This window comes from Labrus mixtus, chromosome 2, assembly GCF_963584025.1.
Source record: "Labrus mixtus chromosome 2, fLabMix1.1, whole genome shotgun sequence".
In the NCBI taxonomy this organism is placed as follows: Eukaryota; Metazoa; Chordata; class Actinopteri; order Labriformes; family Labridae; genus Labrus; species Labrus mixtus.
Genome location: NC_083613.1, coordinates 22,302,757 through 22,330,609, shown reverse-complemented (window position 1 = coordinate 22,330,609; position 27,853 = coordinate 22,302,757). Strand labels below are relative to the sequence as shown.

The following is a 27,853-nucleotide window of genomic DNA, read 5'->3' as shown; positions in this document are numbered from 1 at the left end:
TTTTTCTCACATTGATTAAGATGCTTCAGCAAGGGAAAATAACCCTAACCCAAAAATAAAGCCGAGTCAAACAAACATCAATGCAACTGGAGTATGTGTTTTATCAATGTGTGTAATCTGAAAATTCCTAAATTTGTTTTACACTTTTATGTGCTACAGTCATATGATATCATATTCTCTTTCCTGAATAAAACGTTTCCCATTGAAAATATCCTTTCAGTACAAAACTATGATGTCAGTGAAAAAGATAGGCTGCATCAAGAGAGAGCTTGGAGGAATTTAAAGTCTTAATTATTTGGTCTGCAGGATAAAAAATGCGAATAGGAAACTGATTAAGTTATACAGTACGATTCTAGTTTTAAGTGATCTAATCCCTTCCCACAGTTTCCTCCTGCTGCCACCAGGGGGCGGCAATAGTTCATCTTTGTCTTTTGTGTGACGTAGGAAAAGCGCGACGCTGTCAGGTCGAGCTACACTCTTTTTGCACATGCATATGCGACCTCTAAAACTATAAACCAACACATTTTGCTTTGGGTTTATGTATGCTGAACAGATGACAATGCTTCTTTTGAGGAGAGCTGCGCAGTCGGCGGTGCGGACAAACCTCCGCAGGTCATTTTGTGCCTCACGGACTCACCTGAACGAGAGAAAAGTAAGTTAGCTGACGTTAGCCTGTAAAACATGAGCTCACCTGTTACAAAGAGTTACATCAGACACTCAGTTTTCAACACTTGTGTTCTGTGTTTAGATTATTTGTTAACAGTAGTTTCAGTGTGTGTGTGTGTGTGTGTCTTCTTTTAAGCCCTTTTTGTGTTGTTGTTGTTGTTGTTGTTGTTGTTGTTGTTGTGTGTTTGTGTGTTTGTGCAGGGTCTGGTGCTGGGAGTGTTTGAAAAAGATGGAGAAGGGGGAAGTCTACAACTGACAGAGGCAGCAGCTGGTTTTGACCAAAGTCTCTCTGGGAAACTTTCTGAACTGCTTGAAATGTGAGTTTGTAATTTCTGTGAGCTGTCAGCACGTGTAATACAAACAATATAAAACAGCTAGTTAGACACTGTTTGCTTAGAGTGACACAACAGTGTTGCAGTGAATCAAACCTTATAAGGTCAGATTTCCCTTTCCATTAGATGAAGAGGTTTGTTTACTTTAAATTGCTAGATATAAACGTAGTGGTAATTGACCAGTAAATCACCCAAACAAAAATATTAACCCCTCGCTTTATCATATAATTTCTAACTCGCTGTCTAGAAATGCTTTGTCATAATGAATTGCAGTTATATGAACAACAGTTATTTAAATTCTATTGTCACTGCATATACTGTCATATGAAAATAACCCGTCCTTATGGATATTGTGAACATTGGGATAACACACAATCAGAGTAAGATAAACTGCTGTTCATTTCATTCACATTGTTTATTTTAGAAGAAGGAGGAAAAAAAAAAGATTTTGGCACGACATTGAGTATTTGAGCTGCACTGGATGTCTGCCTTACGTGTTGCTTCGTTGGTTATTTAACAGACTTTTGTTTTGTTCTCTCCAGCTCTGGACCGACTCTCAAAAAAGGCAAAAGCAGAGTATTTTATGGAATTCACAAGGTACGAGGAGTGACGTTCAACTAAGAAGAAGTCTCTTTTCAAAATCAGAGAACGTAAAACCTTCTGTCTTTTTTCAGGACTTTCCCTGTGTGGCAGTCGTCGGGCTAGGCAAGAACAATGCAGGTGTGTGTGGGGCAGAGAACTGGGATACGAGCAAGGAGAATATCAGACATGCAGTTTCAGGTAAGTCACGTGACTCGTCTCTTTGTGGTGCTGACTACGTGGTGGAGCATCCGGAGTGATTACCTGGCTGATGTCTGCGTGTGTATTGTTTTTTTCTAAGCTGGATGCCGGGTACTTCAGGACCTGGAGGTGAACCATGTGGAGGTAGATGCCTGCGGTGATGCCCAGTCTGCAGCAGAAGGAGCTGCTCTGGGTTTGTTTCAGTATGACCAACTCAAATCAAAGAAGACGACCAAAGTGACCACGCAGCTTCATGGAAGGTAGACTAACGGATGAGTGAAAGATATTTCGCTCATGGGTTAAAAACAAAGGTAAGCAACAACATGCGAACTACATTGAAATGACACTGTTTATGTGTATTTGTTTACAGTGCGGACTCGGCAAGTTGGGGGAAAGGAGTCATATATGCAGAAGGACAGAACCTAGCAAGGCTGCTCATGGAGGCTCCAGCCAATCACATCACTCCTACTGCCTTTGCCAACATCATCGAAGAGAAACTTGCTCCACATGCTGAACGAGTAACAATTAATAAAAGGTTTGTGCTTCATTCATCAGCAATGTCTATATGTACGAAGGCAGGAGTGTGTGTACTGTGCAAAGTCCTTTCATTTATCTATTTTATAACCTTTCAATAGAAAGTGCAATGAAGACCAGGCGTATTTTAATTATCTAATTTTAAAAAATGCTAGAAAAGATGCTACAACCACATAGTGTGTGAAAACTTTTTTTTTTGCCTAGTAAAAGGATAAATATGGAACTCTGCATCCTATTTTTTTTTGGGCTAAAAAATGACTGTTGTTCAACAATTGCTAAATTTGCATCTAATTTTGAAATTAGAGTTGAAAGCGATTAGCATTTATCGGGTAAGACCATGTCATTTTGAAATGACATTAGAGGTAAGAGGTAATGGATAGGGCTATTGGCAGATAATCAGATTCTATTTTAATAATCAATTGAAGTTCCCTTTCAAGAAAAAATGTCAAACACCCCTACATTTGAAGACTCACACGTGACATTCTGTCCTGACAATGTTTACTGTTTGAATAAAGGAGACCCAGTGATTAAAAAAGAGGAATTGTTGGGTAATATCAAGATGTAATTTGATAAAGACATATTTATAAATATAATATCCGTACTTCATGTCCTTAGAAAAACTTTTTTCTCTCCCTCAAAATGAACAGATGATAAACTTAAACATATTTGACTTTCTCTTTTTAGCTTAGATTACTGATTATTTGGCAATATGAAGAGGAAATGAGGGGAAAGAGAAATTGTATGTCTAAATCATTTTTGTGTATGTGTAGATCACAGAGTTGGATACAGGAGCAACAGATGGGAGCTTTTCTCAGCGTGTCTAAAGGCTCAGAGGAGCCCCCTGTCTTTCTGGAGCTGCATTACAACGGTTCTCCTGACAGCAAGCAGGCCCCACTGCTCTTAGTAGGAAAGGGCATCACCTTTGACAGGTAAATCAAAAAACACACTCCAGCTGTTACTGCTGTAAAAAGTTGACAACACTTGGTTCTTGTTTCGCCATTCACCCGATCCCTCTGTGTGTTTGTAGTGGTGGTATTTCTCTGAAGCCGTCTGCTTCTATGGATGCAATGAGAGCTGATATGGGCGGAGCTGCCACTGTGTGTGCGTCTATCGTCACAGCAGCAGCTCTCAAATTGCCGGTCAACATTATTGGTGGGCCTTTTGACATTTAGGATTCTCCAGCTTTAACTTATTTTTTTCCATCAAAGATTTTAAATTACAGTGTGATATGTCCATGCAGATCCCTGTGGTCTTTTTTAAAATAACTTATAACTCTTAATGGACAGACCTATTTTTATCCCTCCATTGAAAACAAGTCTTTTAGCCTGTCTGTGTCTGCTTGTCACCATGATCTAGGTCTGGCTCCGTTGTGTGAGAACATGCCAAGTGGAAACGCTACTAAACCAGGGGATGTTATCAGAGCCAAAAATGGAAAAACAATCCAGGTTGGTGGACATGTGATTAAAAAAATGTTCAAGTTTTAAATATATATCACCTGAGTGTGACAGGTGTGTTTGTCCAGGTGAACAGTTTTTGTTGTTGTTGTGTACAGGTTGATAATACAGACGCGGAGGGCAGACTCGTTCTCGCTGATGCACTGTGTTACGGACACACCTTCAACCCCAGAGCCATTGTCAATGTGGCCACACTCACAGGTTGGATTTTCTAACAATGGTTAATCAACTTTGTGAATCTGGTGGAAAATTGAGCTTTTTAAAGCCGTCGTTAAGTTGGTGATTATTCACTTTGAACGTGAAGCAGCCCAAATCCAAAATACAACACTTTATGGACATACCGAACTTAGAATGTGAAGCAGTTACTGTGACATGGATTAATGAAGACATTTGCTCATTAAATCAGTAAAAATGTTAATATTTTTCTGTCCTTAAGGTGCAATGGATGTAGCTCTCGGCTCAGCAGCGACTGGAGTGTTTACAAACTCTGACTGGCTCTGGGAGAAGCTGCAAAAGGTACTGTGTGTGTGCACAGTAAAAATACTTACAGCATCTCTGTCCCAGCTCCTCTTTTGACTGATGATGATTGTGTGTGTGTGTGTGTGTGTGTGTGTGTGTGTGTGTGTGTGTGTGTGTGTGTGTGTGTGTGTGTGTGTGTGTGTGTGTGTGTGTGTGTGTGTGTGTGTGTGTGTGTGTGTGTGTGTGTGTGTGTGTGTGTGTGTGTGTGTGTGTGTGTGTGTGTGTGTGTGTGTGTGTGTGTGTGTGTGTGTGTGTGTGTGTGTGTGTGTGTGTGTGTGTGTGTAGGCTAGTGTTGTGACAGGTGACAGGGTATGGAGGATGCCTCTCTTCCAGCACTACACCAGACAGGTAACTGACTGCCAGCTGGCCGACCTCAACAACATCGGGAAGTACAGCCGGTATGTATCTCACTTCACTCTGAGCGACTGAAGCTAATGATTCAGACAGCAGAGCAGAGCCCGGAGAGCTGGTTTAATATGAATCTGAAAGTGTAGTCAGAGCTACAGGCCCTTCATGCCAGACCTGCAGAATGACATGCTTATGTGTAGTATTGCTCTCGCTGTGTTTCTGTATTTGTAATATTCCTCTTTTGTAATGTTTTTTTGGAGCCACTTTGTCACCTTGATTTTGAGGAGCGCATTTCAGATTAGAACTGTCTCATTGTGAACTCCATACATGAACAAGTGTTAATATAGTCATTATTTAAGACAAAAAACATGAAGCATACTGAAAAATCACCCTAATATTTTGTTGTACTTGAAATTTTAAATGAAGAGTGAGAAAATGTAAACATGTTAAACACGAAATGGTTTGTTTTATCAAAACTTTATATTTAATGGTAATGATGGTAATGGCAATAAGTGATGCATTGCTGGCAATTATCACTTTAATCAAAATACATTTATCTGCGACTGACAAATCAATCCTTATTCTGGGTTCAATGACCCAGAGTTGCTGAATAACAGTGAAAATTAGCTACATTTGAAGAACAGGGCTCAGGTACTGTATACAGTCATTGCTTAATTTATCTAGCTCTTACTTTTGTATCTGTCTATTATCTTTGCAGCTCAGGGGGTGCATGCACAGCAGCTGCTTTCCTGAGAGAGTTTGTCACAGCTCCTCACTGGGCTCATCTTGACATTGCTGGTGTGATGTCTAACAAAGATGAAGTTCCCTACCTGAGGAAAGGCATGTCTGGAAGACCGACGCGTACACTGGTGGAGTTTTCCTCCGGACTGGCCCACAGCGGCTGAGAGACTGGCAAAAAAAAAAATCAAAAACACATAAAAGACTCTCTGACTGTGAGCTTCTTTTCTGGCAGTGATCTTTCAAACATGGTCAAGTTTTGATATCATTGCGCAATAAATTATTGTCATCATGGAAGAGTTCTGAAAATGTTGGAAACGATTAACAGCTGTGTTCTAAAGACCAGTCTGACAATTAATGCACCAGTGAAATACAACAAATACAAGTTCAGTTGTTCCCTGTTGTCACTGAGGTTCTGTAGTAACTACATAATTTATATGTTGTTTGAATAAACTCTGTATTGTTATAATTATGCATCTGACTGGTGTTTTCTCTGTTGCTCTGTTCCCAATGTGAAATGAGCATACACTCTGGCTAAAGGTGAATAGATGTCATAACAGCATCAGCTCTTCTGAGAAGGCTTACCTCCACATTTTGGAACCTAGCTGAAGGGATTTGCTCCCTCTCAGCCACAAGAGCATTAGTGTTATTGATTTAAGAAAATAGGACATGCCTATAGTGGCTGGTGTTAATCACAAATGACAATGTTTTTCCACACTAAAACCCTGGAAACTAATTTTGAACTCTATTGGGTAAGGTCTTACCTCTATTACTACAAAAAGCATAAAGTTGAAGGTACTTCACAAGAAGTTCATAAAAAACAGAGGAGTCAGGTAAAGTCAAATCTGTCAGAAGGCTAAATATCTAACTACTAAGTTATTGTGCGTTCTGTAAATAAACTATTTTGAAAATCAAAGTCAAATCTTGAAAACCCCAAATAGAAAAAAAAATGTCAATCAAGGCATCCCACACACATTTGACCTGAGAGCGTTCACACAAACACACTTCAGTGTGCGCATGTGCGAACCGGATTAACGGGGAAACACTCGGACCAAGATGGCGTCTTCCATGAGTGGGATGTTCTCCGGCCAGCAGCCGCCTGCTGCCCATCCCGTCGGTGGTCCAGGTGGACCGGGCCAGCCGAGCTTCCCCAGTTCCGCGACGAGGGCCCAGGGAAACAACACGCTGGTGGATGAGCTGGAGGCTTCCTTCGAGGTACGAGGCTAATGGAGTAGCTAGCGTTAGCTGCGGGTGCTAACTGATAGCAATGCTAGGGGAGGTTTATTGTTAGGAATATTTATTAAATATTAGAATATGATACTAGAGAGCTATTTGAAGCGTACCACATTTAATAGCTGTATTATTAATTAGACTAGGGATACATTATCCCGGTCTGTGTGAACAATAATATACAAGCCGAGTTACTGACTGGCTGGTCGTAAACTACACAAACTCCTCTTTGCAACCTGCAGCTCCTTACTGTCAGGTATCCCTGCATGCACACTCAAACCTCTGCCTATAAGATAAAATGCAGCAGCAACCCACTCTAAAAAACACACATTGCTCCTCGTATAGCCCTCCACTGAGATTAAACCCTGCACAAGTACACAAGTAATGAATTCCCCTGTGGTGGAGTGAAAGACTAAATCAGTGTGATGAAAGAACAACAACAACAGAAAACTCAAAGTACTTGGGTCTTTTTCGATTCTCTGTGGTGGAATGAATTACCAAGCTAGCTCCATTCAATGATTTAGAGGATGGTGTTGATGCTGATCAGACTTTTCATGATGATGATGATATTGTTAATTAAGCTGTTGATTTTAAAACAACAATAAAAATCTACCCTATCCTGCTCCTTTGCTCGGACCTTGCATGCATTGCCACTCTTGACCCTTAAATATACAAAATAAATACGCTTACACAAAGATTGGCATTATGTAGTGACTAATTGGGGCACTTATTTAGTCATCTGACTTACAGCTGTTAGTTGCTGATGTTGTTTCCTCCTGTCTAGATCCTTGCTTATGATGTGCTAACGTTAAGAGGCTCTTAATGCTCTGGACAAAGGCATATTAAATAAATAAATAAATAATATTGTAGAACCCTGAGTCGGTAACATTTCACCCGAAAAGCTCTTGCCCTTCCAATGTCTCCTTTTCCAGCTCAAAAGACTTCACATTTATTATTAGTTTATTGGCTGACAAGAGATAAAGAGTTCAACCCATCGTGTACTGGTGAATGTACCTGTATATGTACTTTCCTTACACAACATGCCAGTAGTACAGCTTTTTCCCCTTGTTTCATTAGTAATTTTTGGAATGACTAATTGCTGGGATGAGATGGGTGACATCACTCAGGCTTCGTCCATTCATATTTACAGTCTATGGTAGGTAGCGGTTTAGGACAATTGACCAGTTCTCTGGAGACATGGTGTGTAGAAGTAAGCTGTGAAGTATGGAGGATAATCGTGTTCTGTCCCTGATAGGGGTAACTTGTGATGTACGACCATCACACCAGAACCTAAACAGTTAAGTAGATGGGACCCGTTGTGTTCAGAATATCCCAGAAGTATTACATCTATTCTTAGGTTTTTCTTCATAATTTCATACGATTAGAAGTTGAAACCATTAAATAAAAAACAAATCACTGTGACAAAAGTATTTGATACTGATTTTGTCGTCATTAAGAAAATGGTAAAATAAATGTACTGATATCGTCCTCTTTTGTATTTTTATTCAGGCATGTTTTGCATCCTTGGTAAGCCAAGACTACGTTAATGGAACTGACCAAGAGGAGATTCGAACTGGTGAGTGAACCCTTACAATGTGTACATGTTTAGTAACAAGAGTCTTAACTGATCTCTTGTTGGAGTACTAATGCAGCGCTCTGTGTCTTGCAGGTGTTGATCAGTGCATACAGAAGTTCCTGGATGTGGCTCGACAGACAGAGTGCTTCTTCTTACAGAAAAGGCTCCAGTTATCTGTGCAGAAACCAGAGCAGGTGGTGAAGGAGGTGAACTACTATGCAAACTTGTAGTCTAATGTCTCTTGACGGTTTTGAATGACAGTCTTCTCCACCTCCCATCCACAAAGATTACTCATTCATCTCTTTGTCATTTGTGAAGTTCTGTAAGAAATAACAAATCCCACACCATTTCACCTGGCTTGATGGCATTCTGCTATTGTTTACATATAATTTTTTTCTGTTTGCTGATCTGCCTTTTCACTACTTAAGTTCACTTTTCTTCTTTCTCTCTAGGACGTGTCAGAGTTGCGTAATGAGCTTCAGAGAAAAGAAATGCTGGTTCAGAAACACTTGTCTAAGCTGCACCACTGGCAACAAGTTCTTGAGGATGTCAGCGTGCAGCACCGCAAGCCCTCAGACCTTCCTCCTCCTGGACCCCTGGCCTTTTTGGAGCAGGCCTCTGCGAGTCTGCCCCCTGCTCCTCCAAAACAAAACTAACACATCAGCGGTATAGCCACATCGGTCTTCTGTTTGATTAGAATGCCCCACAGTGAGAAGCCACGCTCTGTGGATGATACAATATTTGCTGCGAAGAAGTGAATGTGATGTTACTTCACACTTGAGTAAGTCCTGTGTTAACCTATAAGACAACTGAAGAGCATCCTCTGCACAGCTGTGGGGAAATCATGACATTTTAAGTTTCTTCTGGACTCCTTCCTGTATTTTGGAATTCTGTAAATATTTCAGTTTTTGACTTTTTTACTGTAAAAATAAAATGAAATTTGTGAGTACTTTTTATCTGGACTGATGTAATCATTTTGTTTTACTTTGCATGTGATTGAAAAGACAGTCAATCTCTGGATGTATACCTAAAGGGATATCAACCAGTTTAACATATGAAGGGAGTTTTTGACCGTTTGGATTTTGATCAAGTGGCATTATGGGAACAGTTTGAGTGTTACCATTGAATCTTTATAAGAAACGAATAAGCAATATAATCTATGAAAGTAGTATGATGATAATAAGAACATATCAAGCAAGGAATATTATTTTAGTTTAAACTCTTTATTCTTTGTTCCAAGTATACAGTAGGTCTCTGAAAATAGCTGTTTGTCAAGCTGGAAAGCGACATCCGCAGCACTGACTGTGCAGCACCAACAGAGAGAGATTGTGGTTGCCAGAATTTGTGAAGAATGAGATATCAGTGTTGCCAGATCTGGCATAAGTCTGTGTTACAGTCAAGTTAGGAAGAGGGTTAAGATTGACTTTATTTTCTTATGATTTACAAGTATAAAGAATGCAATTTAATGTTCAAAATGTACAGAAGATTGTTCAAATGTGTCCAATTTTTACTTGGGCAAATATGGTGTAAAACATTTCAGTCATACTCTGTGCTCATGTTGACTGGGAGGAGCAGAAGCAAAACAAGTAACTGTTCATGTGCACCTTTTTTGATCTTCTGTCATGTTCCTAGTTATGATTCTTTCCACTACTTAAATTGTTTTAATGAATTCCTCCCTGACAAGTCCACACACCTGAAATGTTGAAATACTAAATGTCTCTGGATCACTTTCGGTTTAAAAGCTTGCCCATAGGGAGTGAGTGGATGGTATAGGATAACTTTCAAAACGGCTATGAAAAATATCTAACAATATAATTTATTATTATTTTACCTTTACAGGTCCAATTGAGATTAAACCTCTTTTACAAGAGAGACCTGGCCAAGGCAGCAGCCAAATACATTAGAAGACATATCCACCTATTTACATACAATTTCAAGTGGATCCTTGGCTGTTTTCATTCCTTTCATATGAAATGATGACAGAGACTTGACTTCAGCTGACTGATTCTCCTTCAGTCTGCTGTCACTAATGCATTCACTGTGTTAACACTATACAGACTTGTTCTGTTCAGCTTCACAGCTATTGGCTGTACACTGACAGTACAGCCAGCCTCAGTTCTTCACAGATGGTCCCCGGGGACAAAGCTTTTTGTGAAGCAGGAGTCTGTGGTCTTGGCATGAGAAAAGGGAGGAACTGTGGATTTAACATTATATTTGCAGAACTCCTAATGGGCTCCTGTTTACTTGTTATCTAACATTCCTGGAATGATCTCATGTCAACTAAAATGAATTTTTCTGAATTTGTTTCACTTATTCAGCATTAAAGCTCAATCCACACCTTTTAAATTCTTATTCCTGACAGGATAGAAAGACTTTGATGCAATGCAATCTCAAATTTGGATATTTCAAAGTTATATATATGTAATAAGAAAACTTTAGTAATTCCCTGAACGTATTTATAATATAGTCTTTAAGTCTTCTATTCATTTGGAGTTAAGTATGTTTGCTTTTCTTTTTAAATGCGAGGATGTAAATAAAGGTAAGGCGTCTCACAAAGACAAATTATTAGTATAAGTTCGTTTTATAAAGAACTTGAAATGTAATGTTAAAATGATTATACTGATTATTCTGTTGACCTTTGTCCTTTGTTTAAAATCATAAAGTAAAATGAGAAGATGGCATTTTAGTTGCAATGTCATAATTATGAGACTATCAACTGTCAAATTATTAGTAAAATGACTTAATTGAATTGAGTGGGTATTCAAGTATTTATCTTATTTACTGTAGGCCTACAGTAATAATTCACAGGTTAGTTTATATATTTATTTCATTTTATGGTCTTCACTGTTGTAGCTCAGTGTAGCATATTATTGTGCAAAAATAGGCTCTATATGACCGTTAAATATTCTGGTAATTTATATTTGTTGTTTTGCATTAATTGTTTTTTTTTTTTTTAATTGATTTCTGTTCTTGTGGGATTTTCGTTAAACAAATCTGCAAATATCTAAAAATTCTTAAATGCATCACAATGATTTCTCTCATCGCAAACAACTTTATTTACAACATTTTGTAAATATAGGCCAGGTTACACACATTTTAAAGTAGGAACTCTACATGTATCTGCGATGAAAGTCTGTTCCATCGCTTAGTCTTACTGTACGTGGTCAGTCTTCCACAGCTAGAGGGAGTCAGCGCTTTCTTGTGGGCCTCCTTGGCTGCTCGGCGGACCGTCTTTGCCGACACGTCCTTGTTTGTGCGTTTCAATCAGCGATTGGAAAATAACAGGTATCCTTATTCGCCCGACCCTCGCACCCATATACACCCAGTAAGGACGAGGTGGGGAAAGAAAATCCACATTAACCCCACTTTGACGCTACGTTTGACACCTTTCCGGCGCGTTATTTTGGGGAGGAAGAAGCCGTGCGCAGGGGCAAAAACAGCCGGGTTGAATCGCAACGTGTTTGTTGTGTGTCACCGCAGTCTGCCTGTGTTTTTATATGTAGCAGACTGATTTAATGGGGCTGCCGTCAGCCCGTCTCCCCGCCTCTGGACAGATGATCGCCGCTTGAATTTAATCCATTAAAGACGACTTTGTGGATATGGAATGGTGCATGCCGCTGGGCCAAGTTTTCAGCCTCTGAAAAACACCGGAATCATGGACAGTCATCCGCTGTAAGTGTGTGTTTATGTGTGTTGACGTTTCCCAGAGGCTGCTTTGACTGATGGTGCCGCATTGACAGAGACAGCGGCCAGCCGGTGTGGCTGCTCACTGCCGGGGATCCGAGCACTGATACCCGGGGACATTCACCGAGGCTGCCCGCTGCTGCAGGCGGCTGCTAGAGGTGGATGTGTCGGGGGGGAATCTGGGGTTGTGTTACATGGTTGTGTTTGTCGGGATAACGGGGGTGTTGTGTTGATGGCTCAGGGCATATAGCTGTGTAGCTGCTGTATGTGTCAACTGGTGTATTAGCCATGTGTGTGTGGGTGTGTTTGTGACAGAAAAGGAGCACCATGTGATGTTACCATTAGGAGCATAAATGAAAGTGTTTGGTGCTTCAACATGAAAAGAAAGAGGCCGTTTGTGTGTGTGCTGAATTCCTAAAGATACTCAGACATTTGAGATTTATTAAGCCTTCTTTACTCAATTAATATGGTCTGCTGTTCAGTACAATTCACTGGAATTGTGACTAAAAATACAAAACATAGCCTATAGGCCAAGCTAAACACACCAACAACAGTAAATTCAAAATATCTTTGAAAGAAATCATTACTTGCCACCTCTTTGATGAATCAGTTTCACAAAATGCTTCTGAAATGAGTCAAAAACTGAATGAAATGTTGCTCTTATAGTTTCACATGACATTAAAACATCACTTTATAAAGTTGATAGTATTATTGTTGATTATTGATAGTAGGCCTATTTCTGGTCGATACTTGTGATTGAATCAAAACTCTTTGCAGCCTTCGAGCAAGTGTGCGTGCATTTCTTCTTCCTCAATAAGCGACTTCATTTAAACATTATTTTAAGCTCACTTTCTGGATGTCCCCAGATAAAAGGTCTTCTGAACCAACTCCTCTCTAAACCCACAGACCCACAGAAGTTAAAAACTGGCTGCATTTTTCTAGTATGCAGTAGGAGTGCTGTCTGGGTCTTAACTTAAAGTGGTAACTTTGAAGCAAAGGGTAAAATATGGATAGTGTATTTGGTACAGCTAGCTTGTACGTAAGCAGACTGATACAACAGTCCGACAATAAATCTCACCATCATGAAGGCGATTTTGGTACATTTTTGTCGGCTCTTCTGAAGAGAAGTATTTTTTTCCAACTATGGTGGACATAGTTGGCTGTATTGTGTTAAATTAAGGTGTTGGTTTTCAGATATGTTACATTTATTTAAGTTAATTTATTAAGTTACATGATCCTATAAGTCAAAACAGACAGCGTAAATCGGGTTCTATTTTGTGTGCTCTCTCACAGTGTTGAAAACCCAACGTTCTTATCCACAATCACTGGCCTAACCACTCAGAATGGTCAACAGAATACACAATCAATAGTGATCATGGGGACTACTTATAAGAAAGTATTTATTGATATGGAAGCAAAGCTTTTACATTTCACTGCACATCTGTATGAGCATGTGACAAATAACAATCTTGAATCTTGTCTGAAAACATCAGATAATAAAGTCCCACGCTCACATGACCAGGACAATGCAGAAGAATCATTTTATATTTTAATACTTGGGTGGAGTGACCCTTTAACTGTTAAGCAACATCATCTCATGTTGCTTCAGTGCTGATTCACAAGAGGTTTTAGATTTTAAAAAAATTCAATTAAATCCACATCAGCCTCTGTCCATTGTTCTTTTTTCTTAATGCATTAATGCAGTTTCAACTTATTGTCATTCATTTATTTCATGCTATACAAAATTTTGATTGGCAAGTGTCCAGTGCAACGTCCTGCCCTCTCCGTGTGGCTGCTTTGTTTTAACTTCCTGGCTCAGCAGCCAATAGGCAGAGTCGGGGAGAACATCAGTTAACTTTGTACACCTGAGTAATCCTATTCCTGTTCATTGTGTCTTGCAAACATTTTATTTGGCTAAAAACAGAAGCTCTTCATGATGCGATTATGTGCAACACAAAACTCATGGTTTTGTTGTGGTGGAGAAAAAATGTTTTACAATTTGACAAACAAAACCAAAACCCATTCTAATCCAATCAAAAATGAAGCACATTTAAAAACAACTAAAGTTTCTCAAAGTGCTGTACAATCAAACGTAATGAATAAATAAAAACACAGTTCATGGAAAAAAGAGCAGGACATAAAAAAAAGTGTCACGACAAATAGTAAGAAATAAAAGGAATAAAAGTCAAGGCATAAAACTATCTCTCTGCATGGCTGAATATTTTGGGTAACAGACTCTTTAACCACACATATGCATATATATATATATATATATATACTCTAAATTAGTGCATAAAGTGAATCAAACAGAGCACATTAGCGACAGTATATGCCAACAGTCAAACCAACTGTCCAAAGTGGAACAGGCCCATCTGTTCGGTTTTTATATCAATAACAATCTCTTAAAATAGGTGATGTTTGGAGCAAATGTTCTCATCTCATTTGTTTGAAGTGGCCATCCTGCATACACGATTTCCCCATCTGTGATTGCCAACAGCCTTATTTATATAAATCAGGACACCTTTTTGTGTTGCAGGGACTTGCCTACCTCCTTTTTGCTCCTCTATCTGCCCTTACTAATCACCAGTTATAGACAGTTTTTATTACATAGTTAACATGTAACATAATGTTAATACACATCTTAGTGTTTGCTTCATGTGTGTGTGTGTGTGTGTGTGTGTTTGTGTTCTGTCCCTGCCAGGTGCACCAGACTCTGTCCACACACTCTGGATAAGGAAGATGGAGTGGAGAGGCAGGGTCCTGTCACTCTCAACCCTCGGCACATGAGGAAAGCGTTCAAAGTCATGAACGAGCTGCGCAGGTGATGCACACTACAGCGACCTAAAAATCTTCTTAGTACTGTACTACCACTTTAAACTTAAATTGTAATCTGCTCTGTCCTTTCAATGCCCGTATAGCCAGAGCTTGCTGTGTGACGTGACCATAGTGGCAGAGGACGTAGAGATCTCTGCTCACAGGGTGGTGCTGGCTGCGGGGAGCCCTTACTTCCACGCTATGTTCACAGGTGAGGGGCCCTCTTCTTTACATGTTCTGTAATTTCCTTCGATGTTGAACGATTGCAATGTCCGTCGCTGTAATAGACGATTAATACGTGTGGATGCATCAACAGGTGAGATGGCAGAGAGCAGAGCGAAGCGAGTGAGGATAAAGGAGATGGATGGCTGGACTCTGGGCCTGTTGGTGGACTACATCTACACAGCAGAGATACAGGTCACAGAGGAAAATGTGCAGGTGAAGTTAACTCACTCACATAAATGCTCTTTGTGAACGCTATTTACTCAGTTTCTTTCACACTATAATATTTCTAGGCCACATTTCAGAAGTCTAAACTGCTGTTGTAGGAGAGTATGTGTAAGTCAGTTTGTTGCTCTGGTGTTTATCTGCCTACATAAAGGCTTGGCTGTTTTTATTCACACACTTATACATAAACATATTGTTTTGAGTCAGGGGGTTAAGGGATTAAATAGGATAATGGAATAATTTGTTGAGCAGATTGATGTTTTATCCACGTAATCCATCTACTAATCAACCCCCTTTAAAGCAATTCTTTAGGTAACAAAAAATAACAAAGTGAGATGTATATTCCCTCTTTTTAAATGTTTTAAAGCCAATAACTATGTCAACATCTCGACCATCAATTTATTAAACGCTCTTACAGAATAAACAGAAAAGAAATCCTAATCACGATCACCTTTGATTGATATTGAAATCATGATAATCAAACACGGTTACTCTTGTTGATACAACATAACAATAAACTCTTTGAAACATTTACCACACAAGAACAAAACCTTTGACAAAAGAGCGCAACACGGCATGCGGCACATTACTCATTTAATCGAGGTTGTCTTGTTTTTTTATGATTGTAGAAAGATCAAAATCATAATTGAAAGTGATCCTTGATTAATTGCCCAGCACCAGTAGATTGTCAAGCATAATAAAAGTTAAAAGTTAAATATATAAAGTTGAAGTCTGAAAATTAGAATAGTTAAAAGTTAAAAGTAATTACCTTGTAAATGTTTTAGTCAAGTTTAGAACATTTTAGCTTTTGCCTTATTTTTTCCATCCTTATCTGCTGGGCTAAAGTAAACTAATCTCAAAGAAACAATGTGTTCTCTCTTAACTGGTGTTTATAGTAAAGTTAGAAACACTGACCTTTTATTGTGATAACTGGAAGTACATTTAAAAAGAAATGCTTTTCTACAGAGGCCGTCTAACTGGAGCACTTCGGTTTCTTAGTTATAGAAATTGTTGCAATGAAATACGGGCCGTTTTAGGTGCAGATGCTGTTTCTAAAAACACCCTGTCGCCACTTTAATTTAATCAATCTGAATTCAAAAGAGAGAAAACGACCACTTCACACAGAATATCATATGCATGTGTGTTTGACAGGCATTGCTTCCTGCAGCAGGCCTGCTCCAGCTCAATGAGGTGAAAAAAGCTTGTTGTGAGTTCCTGAGCTCTCAGCTTCACCCGTCCAACTGTCTGGGAATACGAGCGTTCGCTGACCTGCACGCCTGCTCTCAGCTCCTCACACAGGCCAACAGCTACGCAGGTTTGTTAACGTGCTGCTCTATTCAAATTGTTCTCTAAATGTCTGTTCTGGAGGATATACTGTAGAATGGTGGACCAGACTGACTGAGAATAGTTTTAAGTAAGGCTGCTGAACGATTACAATTTAATCATATTTTTTTTCACGTTTTAAATTACATTATTTTGCATTTAAGATAATAATATTGCGAAGCTTTTATTCTGAATTGTTTTATGGTCTTTAGCTGAGAGTACTTTAATTGCTGTTTGAGTTCAACCCTGATTTTTCCTCAACGGAAAAAGGAACTCTTTACGGATCAAAAACAAAATGAAAACAGCTCAAAGGAAGAGAAAAAATGAGATATTTGATGTCAAGCGGTCAATATAACTTTTTTGCTTGTAAACTGAGATGTCTGGGAGATTTTTTTAAATGAGCCAATTTATGACTGGCTGCAAGGAGATACAGTATGTGGAGGCGTATCCACAGTGCGCCTCAAAGGACAAAATAGCATGCAATTAATCCTGATAAAAAAATGAATGCATTAATTTCAGACCTTAATTAATCGCACTTAATGCTGACAGCCCTAGTTTTTAATGTATAGAAATGATAAGACACATGTCCATCTGCAGAGCAACATTTCACCGAGGTGGTTGGGAGTGAAGAATTCCTTAATCTGGGAATGGAGCAGGTGTCCAGCCTGATCGCCAGCGACAAGCTCACCATCCCTACAGAGGAGAAGGTAAACACACTTAACCTGCCCAGCCTACTCAGGTAGGACAGATTATTGTACCTACGGAACTGAAAGTGTTCACTTTTTTATTGTATAGGTTTTTGAGGCGGTGATAGCCTGGGTGAACCACGATAAAGATGTCCGACAGGAACACTTGGCTCACCTGATGGAGCACGTCCGCCTGCCACTTCTCTCCAGAGAATACCTGGTGCAGGTAAGAGAGTCTGCATGGAAAATAATATGGAAAAAATATTTACAACATAGAATACGAAAAATTGAATAAAATAGTCATTTATGGTTGCAAACGTTGGGAATTCCAATGGTCAATTTTTTTTGAATATCAAATATCATCTCTCTGTCTCAGCTGCTGTGTCAGAATACACTGTAGCTCACTGTTTGTCCTGTCTGCCGGTGTGTTTCTTTCTCACTGATGTGTTGTGTAAGCGAGTGGAAGAAGAGTCTCTGATTAAGAACAGCAGTGCTTGTAAAGACTACCTAATAGAGGCCATGAAGTATCACCTCCTGCCAGCTGACCAGAGAGCCCTGATGAAAACTGCACGCACACGCATGAGGACCCCAGCCTGCTGTCCTAAGGTAAGCTCCACAAGTTAGCTGAGAAATGACTCTCGTATTTACCAGACTCCACATGCGACGGCTCTTGTTCTGTCCAGGTGATGGTGGTGGTTGGAGGCCAGGCTCCAAAGGCGATCCGCAGTGTGGAGTGTTTCGACTTCGAAGAGCAGAGATGGTACCAGGTGGCTGAGCTCCCGACCAGGAGGTGCAGAGCAGGTAGTGAATCCATCAAAACACATCACAATATCAAGAGGCGGGACCCTCTGAAGACTACGAGAGGGGGTTCCATTGGAGGACCTGAACTAATGGTGCTCTTGGGTTGCCCTTCATAAACTTGTAAAAAATTAAGTTTATCACCTGGACCTCGTCCTCACGCAGCAGATTAAGTGTTGATATCACTGAACCAGTAATCTTTACAGCACCCTAGGTTACTATATGTCATACTGTATCCACTTAAATAAATCTGTGACGGGTTACAAATCTAATTTACTGGTGAAGATTAATATTGGAGTTCAGGTGTTCTACTGAGGTTTTTCCATTGGTCCAAGTCGTGTCATGTTCTTTTCAATGACTTATCATCAAACATTTACACAAACACCTGATGTGAGGCCGTAGTTCTAGAGTTGGTGGAGTAGAGTTAAACTCTTTTTTTGCCTAAATTCAGGAGCACAAAATATAATGGAGTCAAAGATAGGTGCTGGGGCGCTGGTGGCGCAGTGGTTAGTCCACTCGCCCCATTTATGGAGGCTGTAGTTCTTCAAGCGGACGGCCCGAATCCGACCTGTGGCTCTTGTCAATTCCCCACTCTCTCTCCCCCTGATTTCCAACTCTATCCACTGTCCTATCCCTCCACTAAAGGCCTAAAACACCCCAAAAATAAACAAAAATCTCAAAGATAGGAGGAAAAAGAAAGCAGTATTTCTCATTGATGCATGGTAATAGAATGACGTTTTGTATATTTTTTCACCTGTGCGTTTTCTGTTGTGTTGCCTTTTAGGTGTCGTGTACGTAGGTGGCTGCGTTTACGCTGTTGGTGGTTTCAACGGTTCTCTGCGTGTACGGACAGTCGACTGTTACGACCCGATGATGGATCGCTGGACGAGCGTGAGCAGCATGCAAGACCGCAGGTCAACACTAGGGGCCGCCGTGCTCAACGGGCTCCTGTACGCTGTGGGAGGCTTTGACGGCAGCACAGGTGCAGTTTTGTTTGAGTGACATTCAAATGATTTTATTAGACGCTGAACCCCTTCATGGTTTTCTAACAACAAGGAATGTGTGCTGTATGTACATGTTGATGTTAATAATGTTTTGATGCATGTTCTGTGTGTGTTTGCAGGTCTGTCGACAGTGGAAGCATACAACGCTAAAACAGACGAGTGGTTCCATGTGTTACCCATGAGTACCAGACGGAGCAGTGTAGGAGTGGGGGTTGTTAACGGTGAATACATTTTCACTTCAGTTTTACTGTCAACATTTAGAAATAGTTAAAAAAAAATAATAATAATGAAGCGTGCACTCGTTCAGCAGTAAATACAATTTTTGCAAAGTACATTCCTTTTTTTTTATTAAGACACTATTATTATTGCAGGTGTTAAAGCAACAATTTGTAAAGACATTGGTTAAAACACCTAGAACAAAGGTGCATTATCCCGTGTTTGGTGTTGTGGTGACTATAAAAGGCAAAGTGTCTGTTAACTTAGGTCTCTTTTTCAAGCAGCAGACTTTATTGAATATCTTATTTTTTTCAAATGAGAATTTTTGTAAAAGATGCTCAAGAGGAAAGGATAGAAAACGGACAAACTGTCGAACAAATACAGAAATCACTGTACAAACCACAACCTAAGTTAAAGTATAAAATACAACAAAGACCCTTATACTGAGTATGTTGTTTCAAATCACTACATTTGAAGACAAGGTTGTGCCTTTTTCTTGACTATGGACTGTATGCTTGTCTTGTGTGTTTTTCAGGGATCCTGTATGCAGTAGGAGGCTATGATGGTGCAACCAGGCAATGTCTGAGCACAGTAGAAGCTTACAACCCGAAAAGTAACACTTGGAGCTACATTGCAGAGATGGGCACGAGACGCAGTGGAGCAGGTCTGTGTGTTTTTCATTTCTAAAATCTTTTAAAAAAAACCTAGTAGAGACATTTCATCCTCACAGATTTATCCATCCAGAGATCTGGTCCAGGATCTTGTAAAACACTGTTTTTGTCTCCCTTAGGTGTAGGTGTGCTAAAAGGTTTACTATATGCTGTGGGGGGTCACGATGGGCCGCTGGTGAGAAAAAGTTGTGAAGTTTACGACCCGGCCTCTAACAGCTGGAGACAGGTAGCTGACATGAACATGTGTCGACGCAACGCAGGTAATGCAGACCGTCTGTAGACTAGACCTCAAGCGTTACCATGTAAGAGTGCCATGAATATTCATTCTGTGTATGTGTGTGTGTTGTAGGTGTGTGTGCTGTAAATAACATTCTCTATGTGGTGGGAGGAGATGATGGCAGCTGTAATTTAGCCTCTGTGGAGTTCTACAATCCCAACTCGGATAAGTGGACGCTACTGCCCACCTGTATGAGCACGGGACGCAGTTATGCAGGTGTGAAGGCAACACATGAGCTAACATGCTCACAACTTTACTACTAAACTGACAATTTGAATATAAACGTCTGTGACATATATAATATATATGTTAAATTCCAGCTTCAGCTATGGCTCAATACTAGGATTTTTAATCAACATTTTGTAGAATAAGTTCATAGTAAAAGTATAAATTATAAAATGTGTATTTCACTCATATGTTTGTTTCCAGGACATAGGATCACATGGCATATATTTTACATGTTATGAATCACGGAGGCAGACTTTAGCACATAAAGTAAATCCACTGACCACGAATTCAACAACAAATCTAGAATTCAAATCTGGCAAAAAAAAAGGAGGAAAGATGTTAAACATGTCTGACTCATACAACTATTCTTTTTTTTTTTTTTACATTTATATAAAACGTGCTTTGTTAGGAAATGGTATCATGTGTGTCGATACTGAGTAAGTATCCTCATCTTTTTTCCATTTTTCCTTCCCACAGGTGTGACTATGATCGACAAGCCCTTATGACTGCTCTTAAAACCCGCCGCTGATTCTGAGCAGAGTGAATTCTCCTGCTGAAAACTTATCTTGGATCTGTCTATGATGCCAATGCTTCGTCGGGCAGCATTAGCGCAGGCACTGGCAAAGATGAAGGAAAAATGACAAGATTGTTGTTGTTGAGGATGAAGATTTTTGCACTTAACCTGCACGGAAGGAGGGTGTGACGAACAGAGGGGGGTGGAACCTGTGTTTTCGTGCCCTCCTGGCAGGACTGCCGCAGCGACTGTACCACTGCAGTGTCACTGAAAACGCTACTGATATGAAGCTACTATAACTGCAAAGTTACTTTAACTTTGGTAATGTTAACATGAACCAACAAGGAGAGGAGAGGAAGGCAGACAAAGACCACTGGTGACTAAAAAAATCTTTGGTTCTCCTTTGTTTTTATTCTCCTGACAATTGTCTGAGATTGAGTGTGTATGCGTGTGTGCGTGTGCGTGTGCGTGTGCGTGTGCGTGTGTGTGCGTGTGCGTGTGCGCGCGCTTGCATTAAAGGTGCTCCTTTGCTTGCACATGTGAGCATGTGTGTTTCTGTGCATCCGAGTTTCTCTGAGGTGGTTGGACACCGCATGAATGCACTACGTCTGACCTCTGACCTTTTTACAGTGTTGCAGTGTGCCTGAATGTCAAATTACAACCCTGCCTTCCCCTTTCTTCTTCTTCTTCTCCTGTGTAATGCCTCAAGAACTGTCACTGGATAGAGAACAGATGGACCTTTTCTTGGATGAATGAATTATGTTTGAGGACTGACGTTACGTCTGTGATGGTGCGTCGGACACGTCGGCATGAATTCAGAATTATCTGATAAGAATTAGCAGAAAATGTACATTTCCTCTTTAAAAAAAAAAAAGCTACTTTATCTGGAATAAAACTTCTGGTAAAGGAGAAGAATCGTCCATGTTGCCAAAAACAGTGACAAGAGGGAGAAGCTGTTTGAGATAAAAACAGTTGGATGTATCAGTGCTTTACTGTCACCTGGCAGCCATCTTTCCTGTGGTTGTAACCACTGATGACAGCCTGAACTCTGCATGGTCCCTGTTTTCCTCCTCTCCTTTTGGTGTAGCAACCCTATTAACTACTGCACACCCTGACTTAATATGAATGTGCCAATTTTATTATGTCTCTTTATTTCTGTCTCTCTTCTTTACTACTTTACTAATCTGTTCTCTCTCTTTCTGGAAAGTGACCAAACCTGCTCTTGTATTTCTGTTTCTTCAGTCTCTTTCCTCTCCTCTTATATTGAAAAAAAACCCCTGCTATAATAGTAACTGGTATCGCTGTTTCCTGTCAGTGTATTGAGGAATGTCATGTAGGCTAATGACTTTGCAAATGTTTCATTACCTGTTTTATATTATCATTAATAAATATGCTTCTTGTATTTAAAGCAGTGAAATGACATAATCTGTTTTTAAAACTTTGCCAAATCAGTAAAACATTGAAATGGAATAACGTTTTGTGAGTTTTTAATCATTTATTTAATACAATTTCATATATAACCATTACTCTTGGGTGATAATTATACTTTTATATGCCTAATATAATATGCCTAAGTGCTGATAGTGCAGTTTTTTTGTTTCTTTCAAAGTGTGAACACACTGAAATACATACAAATACAACAAAAACATTGTAAGAATATCAAACTTGAAATCCAATAAAACAGAAAAAGTATAACAATAAAACAAACAACAGAGAAGGGCGTAGATATATATTAATAAGTGTTGTAAACATGTTGTTTAAATGTAGCTACTGAGATGCAAAAGTCTTCTTAAGAAGACTAGATGTATATTATGTGAGAAATAAACAGTAGGCCTTCCTAGCAGGAAAAAAAAACTATTTAATTTAAAAAGGTGGGTAAACCTATATATGATTTAATATGTTTTCAAACCGTCAATATCATTTCCCAAATTTCCCCACCCTGATAAAGTAAATAAACATTCATGACTAAAGTTCTCCGGACCACACCATTTCTTCCCTCGTACATACCGCTCAGTATTTCGGAGGTTATGAAAGCCAAGCTCGCATCTGATTGGCCGTTGCTGTAGAAACCTCCAGTCTCACTATCATCGCTCCATCACGCAGACCAATCAGCGATGCCGTTCGGTCCCGCGACGTCAGTCTCCTCTCTTCTCGGCCAATCAGGTTACTCGATATTACTGTACTTTACTCGGCCCTACCGCCTCTTGCTCAGGTAGACGGAAGAACCCGCTGAAAGGTGAGAGTTATCCAGCGTTGTCTGCTTCAAATGTGTACTGTAGCTTTTCTCGGTGGTTATGTGGGATTGTAAATTGTATCAGCACATTTAGCATACTAAATAATAAAAGCCCACGTTTTGTTACGAGCTATGAAATGTTGCGGAAAATAGCCTGCTAGAGCCTCTTTAGCGAACACAGCTGTTGTTAAGTGTTAACTATTGATACTGGAAAGCGTTATATGGGAGAGCTGCAGGGACAAACATAAAGGTCTTGGGGGGTCCTGACTGTCTGCGTTTCTTCCATTTAAATGTAGCTTATTGTTTGGCAGCTGCTGTTGCTACAAAAGTCTGCAAGTAGTGTTGAATATAATGATCTGAATTGCATGTTTTTTTTAAATTGCTCATATTATCAGGCTATAACCTACTATGTAAAACAGTGTAGCAAGGTTATTGTACCGTAAAACAGCTAAAATCATTAAAACTACACTAACATCTGTAAAAGGAGACTGAAGTATTTTGAAGTTAAAATCAATCATGCTAATTTAAGTGCACGTCTTTTGTCTTAAAGTTGTGTAATGGTCAACAGTTACATATATAACTCAAGAAAGAATAAATCTCACGCCTCTGTTTTTGAGTATTTTCATGTCATAACATCTAGCCTACATACAAATTGCAAAGGGGACATTTGTTTTAGAACTTTAGTTACTACTTACTTGTCACAGTACATAATTTGATTTTACATAAAAAAAAAAACAATAAACAGAAGGCCAACATCGATCTTTACTTATACTAACAAAATATAAAGTAATTTATTGCGTCATATATGCACATATAAAATGCCAATTATGTAAATTGCAACACAGTCCCAGGGTTGTCTTTTGCATCTTAACTCAGAATGCAGAACTTTTAACACTGTTTCACCAGAACTACTTTTACATATCTCTAGAATCTGCATCTTATATCAAAGTCTATTTAAACTGTTTATGATTATTTTTGGAAGAATATTAATTGTTTATAAAGTATTTCACTAAACAAAAGTTAGCTCAGGGTAAATGTACATTTTTAAACCTCAGAATAAGTATCAGACAAGTTGTGATGTGTTGAGCCTGTGTGCAGCATCAGCCTGACAAAGTGGTTGTTGGTAGTTGTTTTGATTAGTACACAATTTTAATAGGATTATAAAACTGATATATGTCTGTAAGTTCAGTAGCGTGAAGTTACATTTCTCCTGTACGATAGATGTCTATTTTGACAATGTATGAGAAATATGTTAAAAACATAATCTGTCAATATTTTGACTATATAACATTAGTGAAATGTTTTTAATAATTTAAGAGTTAATTATGACTACATTTTCTTTAGTGTACAATTGTGAGTTTTCTTTGAGCTTTACCAATGGTCTCTGTCTCTCTTTGATTATTTGCCATATATGAATATTATTTGTTGTTGCTAATTGTTTTTAGAAAAGGATATTTCCTTCTGACTTTATTTTTCAAATTCCATATTTTTTTGACAAAGTTGAAGTATATGGCAATGAATTTAATCTGTCTACCTGTTTTTATAATAACTTCAGTCAGAGTAGCACATATATAACATAGTGTTTCTGTTTGTCAGTCATCTCTTCAGGCCTGCAGTCTCCTCACATTATCATCATGGCAATGAACGGCTCAGCAGACATCTTGAGCTCTGCATACCTGGCTGTGGAGTATGTTGATGCAGCACTGCCAGAAAATCCCCTCCAGCCCTCCCTGAAACACGCCTGGGACTACATGCTGGACAACTACACCAAGTTTCAGATTGCCACCTGGGGGTCTCTCATTGTCCATGAGTTCATTTATTTCCTGTTCTGCTTGCCTGGTTTCCTTTTCCAGTTCATGCCCTTCATGCAAAAATATAAGATTCAACAGGTTTGTGAGGAATTTAATATGTCCTGATAAACATTTTGTCAAATCGAAGTGGAGACTACTCCTAATAGATCGTCCTTTTCCTGACTGTGTTTGTTTGTTTTTGTGTATGTGTGTTTGGTGTGCAGGACAAACCAGAGACATGGGAGAAACAGTGGAGATGTTTCAAGATGCTGCTGTTTAACCACTTTTGCATCCAGCTACCTTTGATCTGTGGGACATACTACTTCACTGAGTTCTTTAACATCCCTTACGACTGGGACTCCATGCCACGCTGGTGAGTGGAAGTGCAATAAAACACAAATGAACACATTGAAAGTACCAGGGATGCAGTGTTTAAAAGTTATACAACAGCGACACATGAGCATAAGATATTCTCAAATACATGGTGTGAAATTTATATATACTTTTTTGTTCTCCTTTAGCATGATACCAAAAACAATTTTATTAGTGCTTGTTTTGTTCTTAATACAATTACAGCTGAATATTTGTATTTCCTTCAGATAGTGCAGCATAGCATAGCCTCAAAATGAAAGCACATAGGTCTCCTTCTCGGTCTCCTTCATATGTTTCTCCTTCGTGAAACATATGCTAAATTGTCATTCATCTGTAACACTATCACACAAAGTACACACAATGGACTCCACAGGGGCAGAGTAAAATCAGGCAGGTATTTATTCAGTCTGGTTTGGTACGCAGAAAATCCAATCAGCAAACAAATCCAGATGATCCAGACAAAGGCAAGGTCAAAAAACAGGCCAAAATAATTCACAGAGAAACTCATGAGGAAAACTCTACGACGAGGTTAGACAAGGGAAAACACAACCAACTGGCAGCATTAGGAAAACCCCACAGGGATAAACTCTGCTCTGCAAAATGAACAATGTCATCATCCTTCTGACACACTCAAGCCGAATGTTACAGACTATTTATTGGATCGAGTTAGGTAAACGGGATTCAGCCTTTTAAGTTCACACGTACAAGTTTAAGTTCACAAGAGGATATCTTTATGAGTGTAGTGCATGTGTGAAAAGAGGCTTTATTACCTTCAGTAGCATATTTCGTATCTGTTGCAATAACTTCTCTGCTTGCTCCTCTAGGCCGTATGTCCTGGCTCAGTGTTTTGGCTGCGCTGTCGTTGAAGATGCCTGGCACTACTTCCTCCATCGTCTGCTGCATCACCGCAGAATCTACAAATACATCCACAAAGTCCACCATGAGTTCACTGTGAGTTTAACAAACAAGAGAGAAAACAAATTAACACCAACACAGCATTGTCTTGCTTTTCCTTCCACTGTGCCATTACAATAGGTGGCCACACATGTTTTCATATCAGTCTCTCTGCTGTCCCTCAGTCTCCGTTCGGCATGCAGGCAGAATATGCTCATCCTGCAGAGACTCTTATCCTGGGAGCGGGTTTCTTCATTGGCATCATGCTCTTCTGCAACCATGTGTTCTTCCTGTGGGCCTGGGTGTCCTTCCGCCTGCTGGAGACCATTGATGTCCACAGGTAGGAGAAAACACATCTGCCATTTTTAGTTTGTTGCTGCACTTTTCTGCAGAAGTATTGGAAATAAGGCGATTTTAGACTGTAACTTGTAAGGTAGACCACTAGGGGGCTACAGGGAACACCATATGTCATGTCATGTTGTCTATGGAGCTCTGCAGTTACTTCAGGTGACAGAGCTCCTTTTTGATGCGGTACTGTAGGCTTATCATCAAAATGCATTTAGCCATATACAGAACCAGAATAAAGGCATCATTACTCAGTATCATTATTGCAAAAACACTGTAGACCAATTTCTTGGATTTAAAAAAACACTGAAAACATATTTTCTTGATATATAAGACAAAATGAAATGGGTAATTTATTTAATATGTATAGCTGACAAACTTTAAATTATGATTTCCCCCCCCCCCCTCTCAGTGGCTATGACATCCCTCTAAACCCACTGCACCTGATCCCGTTCTACGCCGGAACCCGTTTCCACGACTTCCACCACATGAACTTTACAGGGAACTATGCCTCTACCTTCACCTGGTGGGACAAGCTGCTGAAGACAGACGGCCAGTTCAACAAGTACATGCAGAAACAGGGAGACAAGAAGGAGCAGTAAAGGTCCTCAATGCTTCGGTTCATCTGTTGATACACTCACAACTGGTCTGCGTGGAGGAAGAAGGGGGCAGCAGAACAGACACAATGAGCACACACAAACTCTGATGATTTTGGGACATACAGTTAACAAACACTACAGGTGTACTTGAAAGCAATCAGACTGACTCTGGTTTGATTCTGAATCAAACAGTTTGTTGATTTCAGTGTGTCATCTGTGCCTCTCTGCAAAAAGATAGTACTGTTGTCCTCTTCTGCCAACAGCTGTTGACTGAATAAAAGCATCAACATCCTCATTTTGAGTTTTTGCTTTGTCTGGTCAATGAGGGAAAAAGCTGTACCATAAAACTCTCTTGTGAAATGCTTCCACTTACCTCTGAATGTCTTAGCACTATAGCACTTCCTCTTTAATGAAACTGAGTCAGTATGACTTTGTGTTGTTGCTGCAGTTCTGAGGAAACTGTTGAATTTTGATAATAAAAAGGGTTGGGCTCATATGGCACTTTTTTGTCTAAGACTGTTTCAAAATAATAAAAAGCTGTTGATTTAACAAAATAAAACATTAAAGATGTTCTGTTTTTTTTTTTAAAGAATAAAACATTGAAGGAGTTTGGTTGTGTTGGGCAACTTAATTTCTACAGAAATTGTATACAAAGAAAACTTGATGATCTGCGCCTCAGGATACATCACATTGTTTTAATCAAACACAGTCTGTTATTGACATGTCTCTAGGCTTATCATCAAAATGCATTTAGCCATATACAGAACCAGAATAAAGGCAT

General features: G+C 39.5%; 4 protein-coding genes across 4 annotated transcripts; all 4 read left to right on the top strand.

The window, feature by feature from the left end:
* Positions 1-445: 445 nt before the first annotated feature.
* On the top strand, positions 446-5,845 carry lap3 (leucine aminopeptidase 3). The gene is made up of 13 exons (XM_061056595.1): positions 446-652; positions 868-983; positions 1,541-1,595; positions 1,673-1,778; positions 1,879-2,038; positions 2,149-2,313; positions 3,083-3,241; positions 3,340-3,464; positions 3,669-3,757; positions 3,865-3,967; positions 4,203-4,282; positions 4,571-4,683; positions 5,352-5,845. The coding sequence occupies exons 1-13, from the start codon at positions 539-541 to the stop codon at positions 5,536-5,538; spliced, it is 1,572 nt and encodes a 523-aa protein (XP_060912578.1). The 5' UTR covers positions 446-538; the 3' UTR covers positions 5,539-5,845.
* A 544-nt stretch (positions 5,846-6,389) lies between these two features.
* Positions 6,390-9,131, top strand: med28 (mediator complex subunit 28). The gene is made up of 4 exons (XM_061056583.1): positions 6,390-6,586; positions 8,111-8,177; positions 8,271-8,383; positions 8,630-9,131. Exons 1-4 carry the CDS (start codon positions 6,428-6,430, stop codon positions 8,831-8,833), a joined length of 543 nt encoding a protein of 180 aa, XP_060912566.1. The 5' UTR covers positions 6,390-6,427; the 3' UTR covers positions 8,834-9,131.
* A 2,279-nt stretch (positions 9,132-11,410) lies between these two features.
* Positions 11,411-22,247, top strand: klhl2 (kelch-like family member 2). Its single transcript, XM_061056578.1, has 15 exons — positions 11,411-11,849; positions 14,563-14,682; positions 14,780-14,886; positions 14,992-15,113; positions 16,275-16,437; positions 17,043-17,152; positions 17,241-17,357; positions 17,588-17,737; positions 17,815-17,932; positions 18,714-18,911; positions 19,053-19,154; positions 19,685-19,813; positions 19,940-20,080; positions 20,170-20,313; positions 20,803-22,247. The coding sequence occupies exons 1-15, from the start codon at positions 11,782-11,784 to the stop codon at positions 20,829-20,831; spliced, it is 1,818 nt and encodes a 605-aa protein (XP_060912561.1). The 5' UTR covers positions 11,411-11,781; the 3' UTR covers positions 20,832-22,247.
* A 2,396-nt stretch (positions 22,248-24,643) lies between these two features.
* On the top strand, positions 24,644-27,367 carry msmo1 (methylsterol monooxygenase 1). The gene is made up of 5 exons (XM_061056576.1): positions 24,644-24,961; positions 25,087-25,235; positions 26,059-26,185; positions 26,314-26,468; positions 26,886-27,367. The coding sequence occupies exons 1-5, from the start codon at positions 24,707-24,709 to the stop codon at positions 27,073-27,075; spliced, it is 876 nt and encodes a 291-aa protein (XP_060912559.1). The 5' UTR covers positions 24,644-24,706; the 3' UTR covers positions 27,076-27,367.
* Positions 27,368-27,853: the final 486 nt, after the last annotated feature.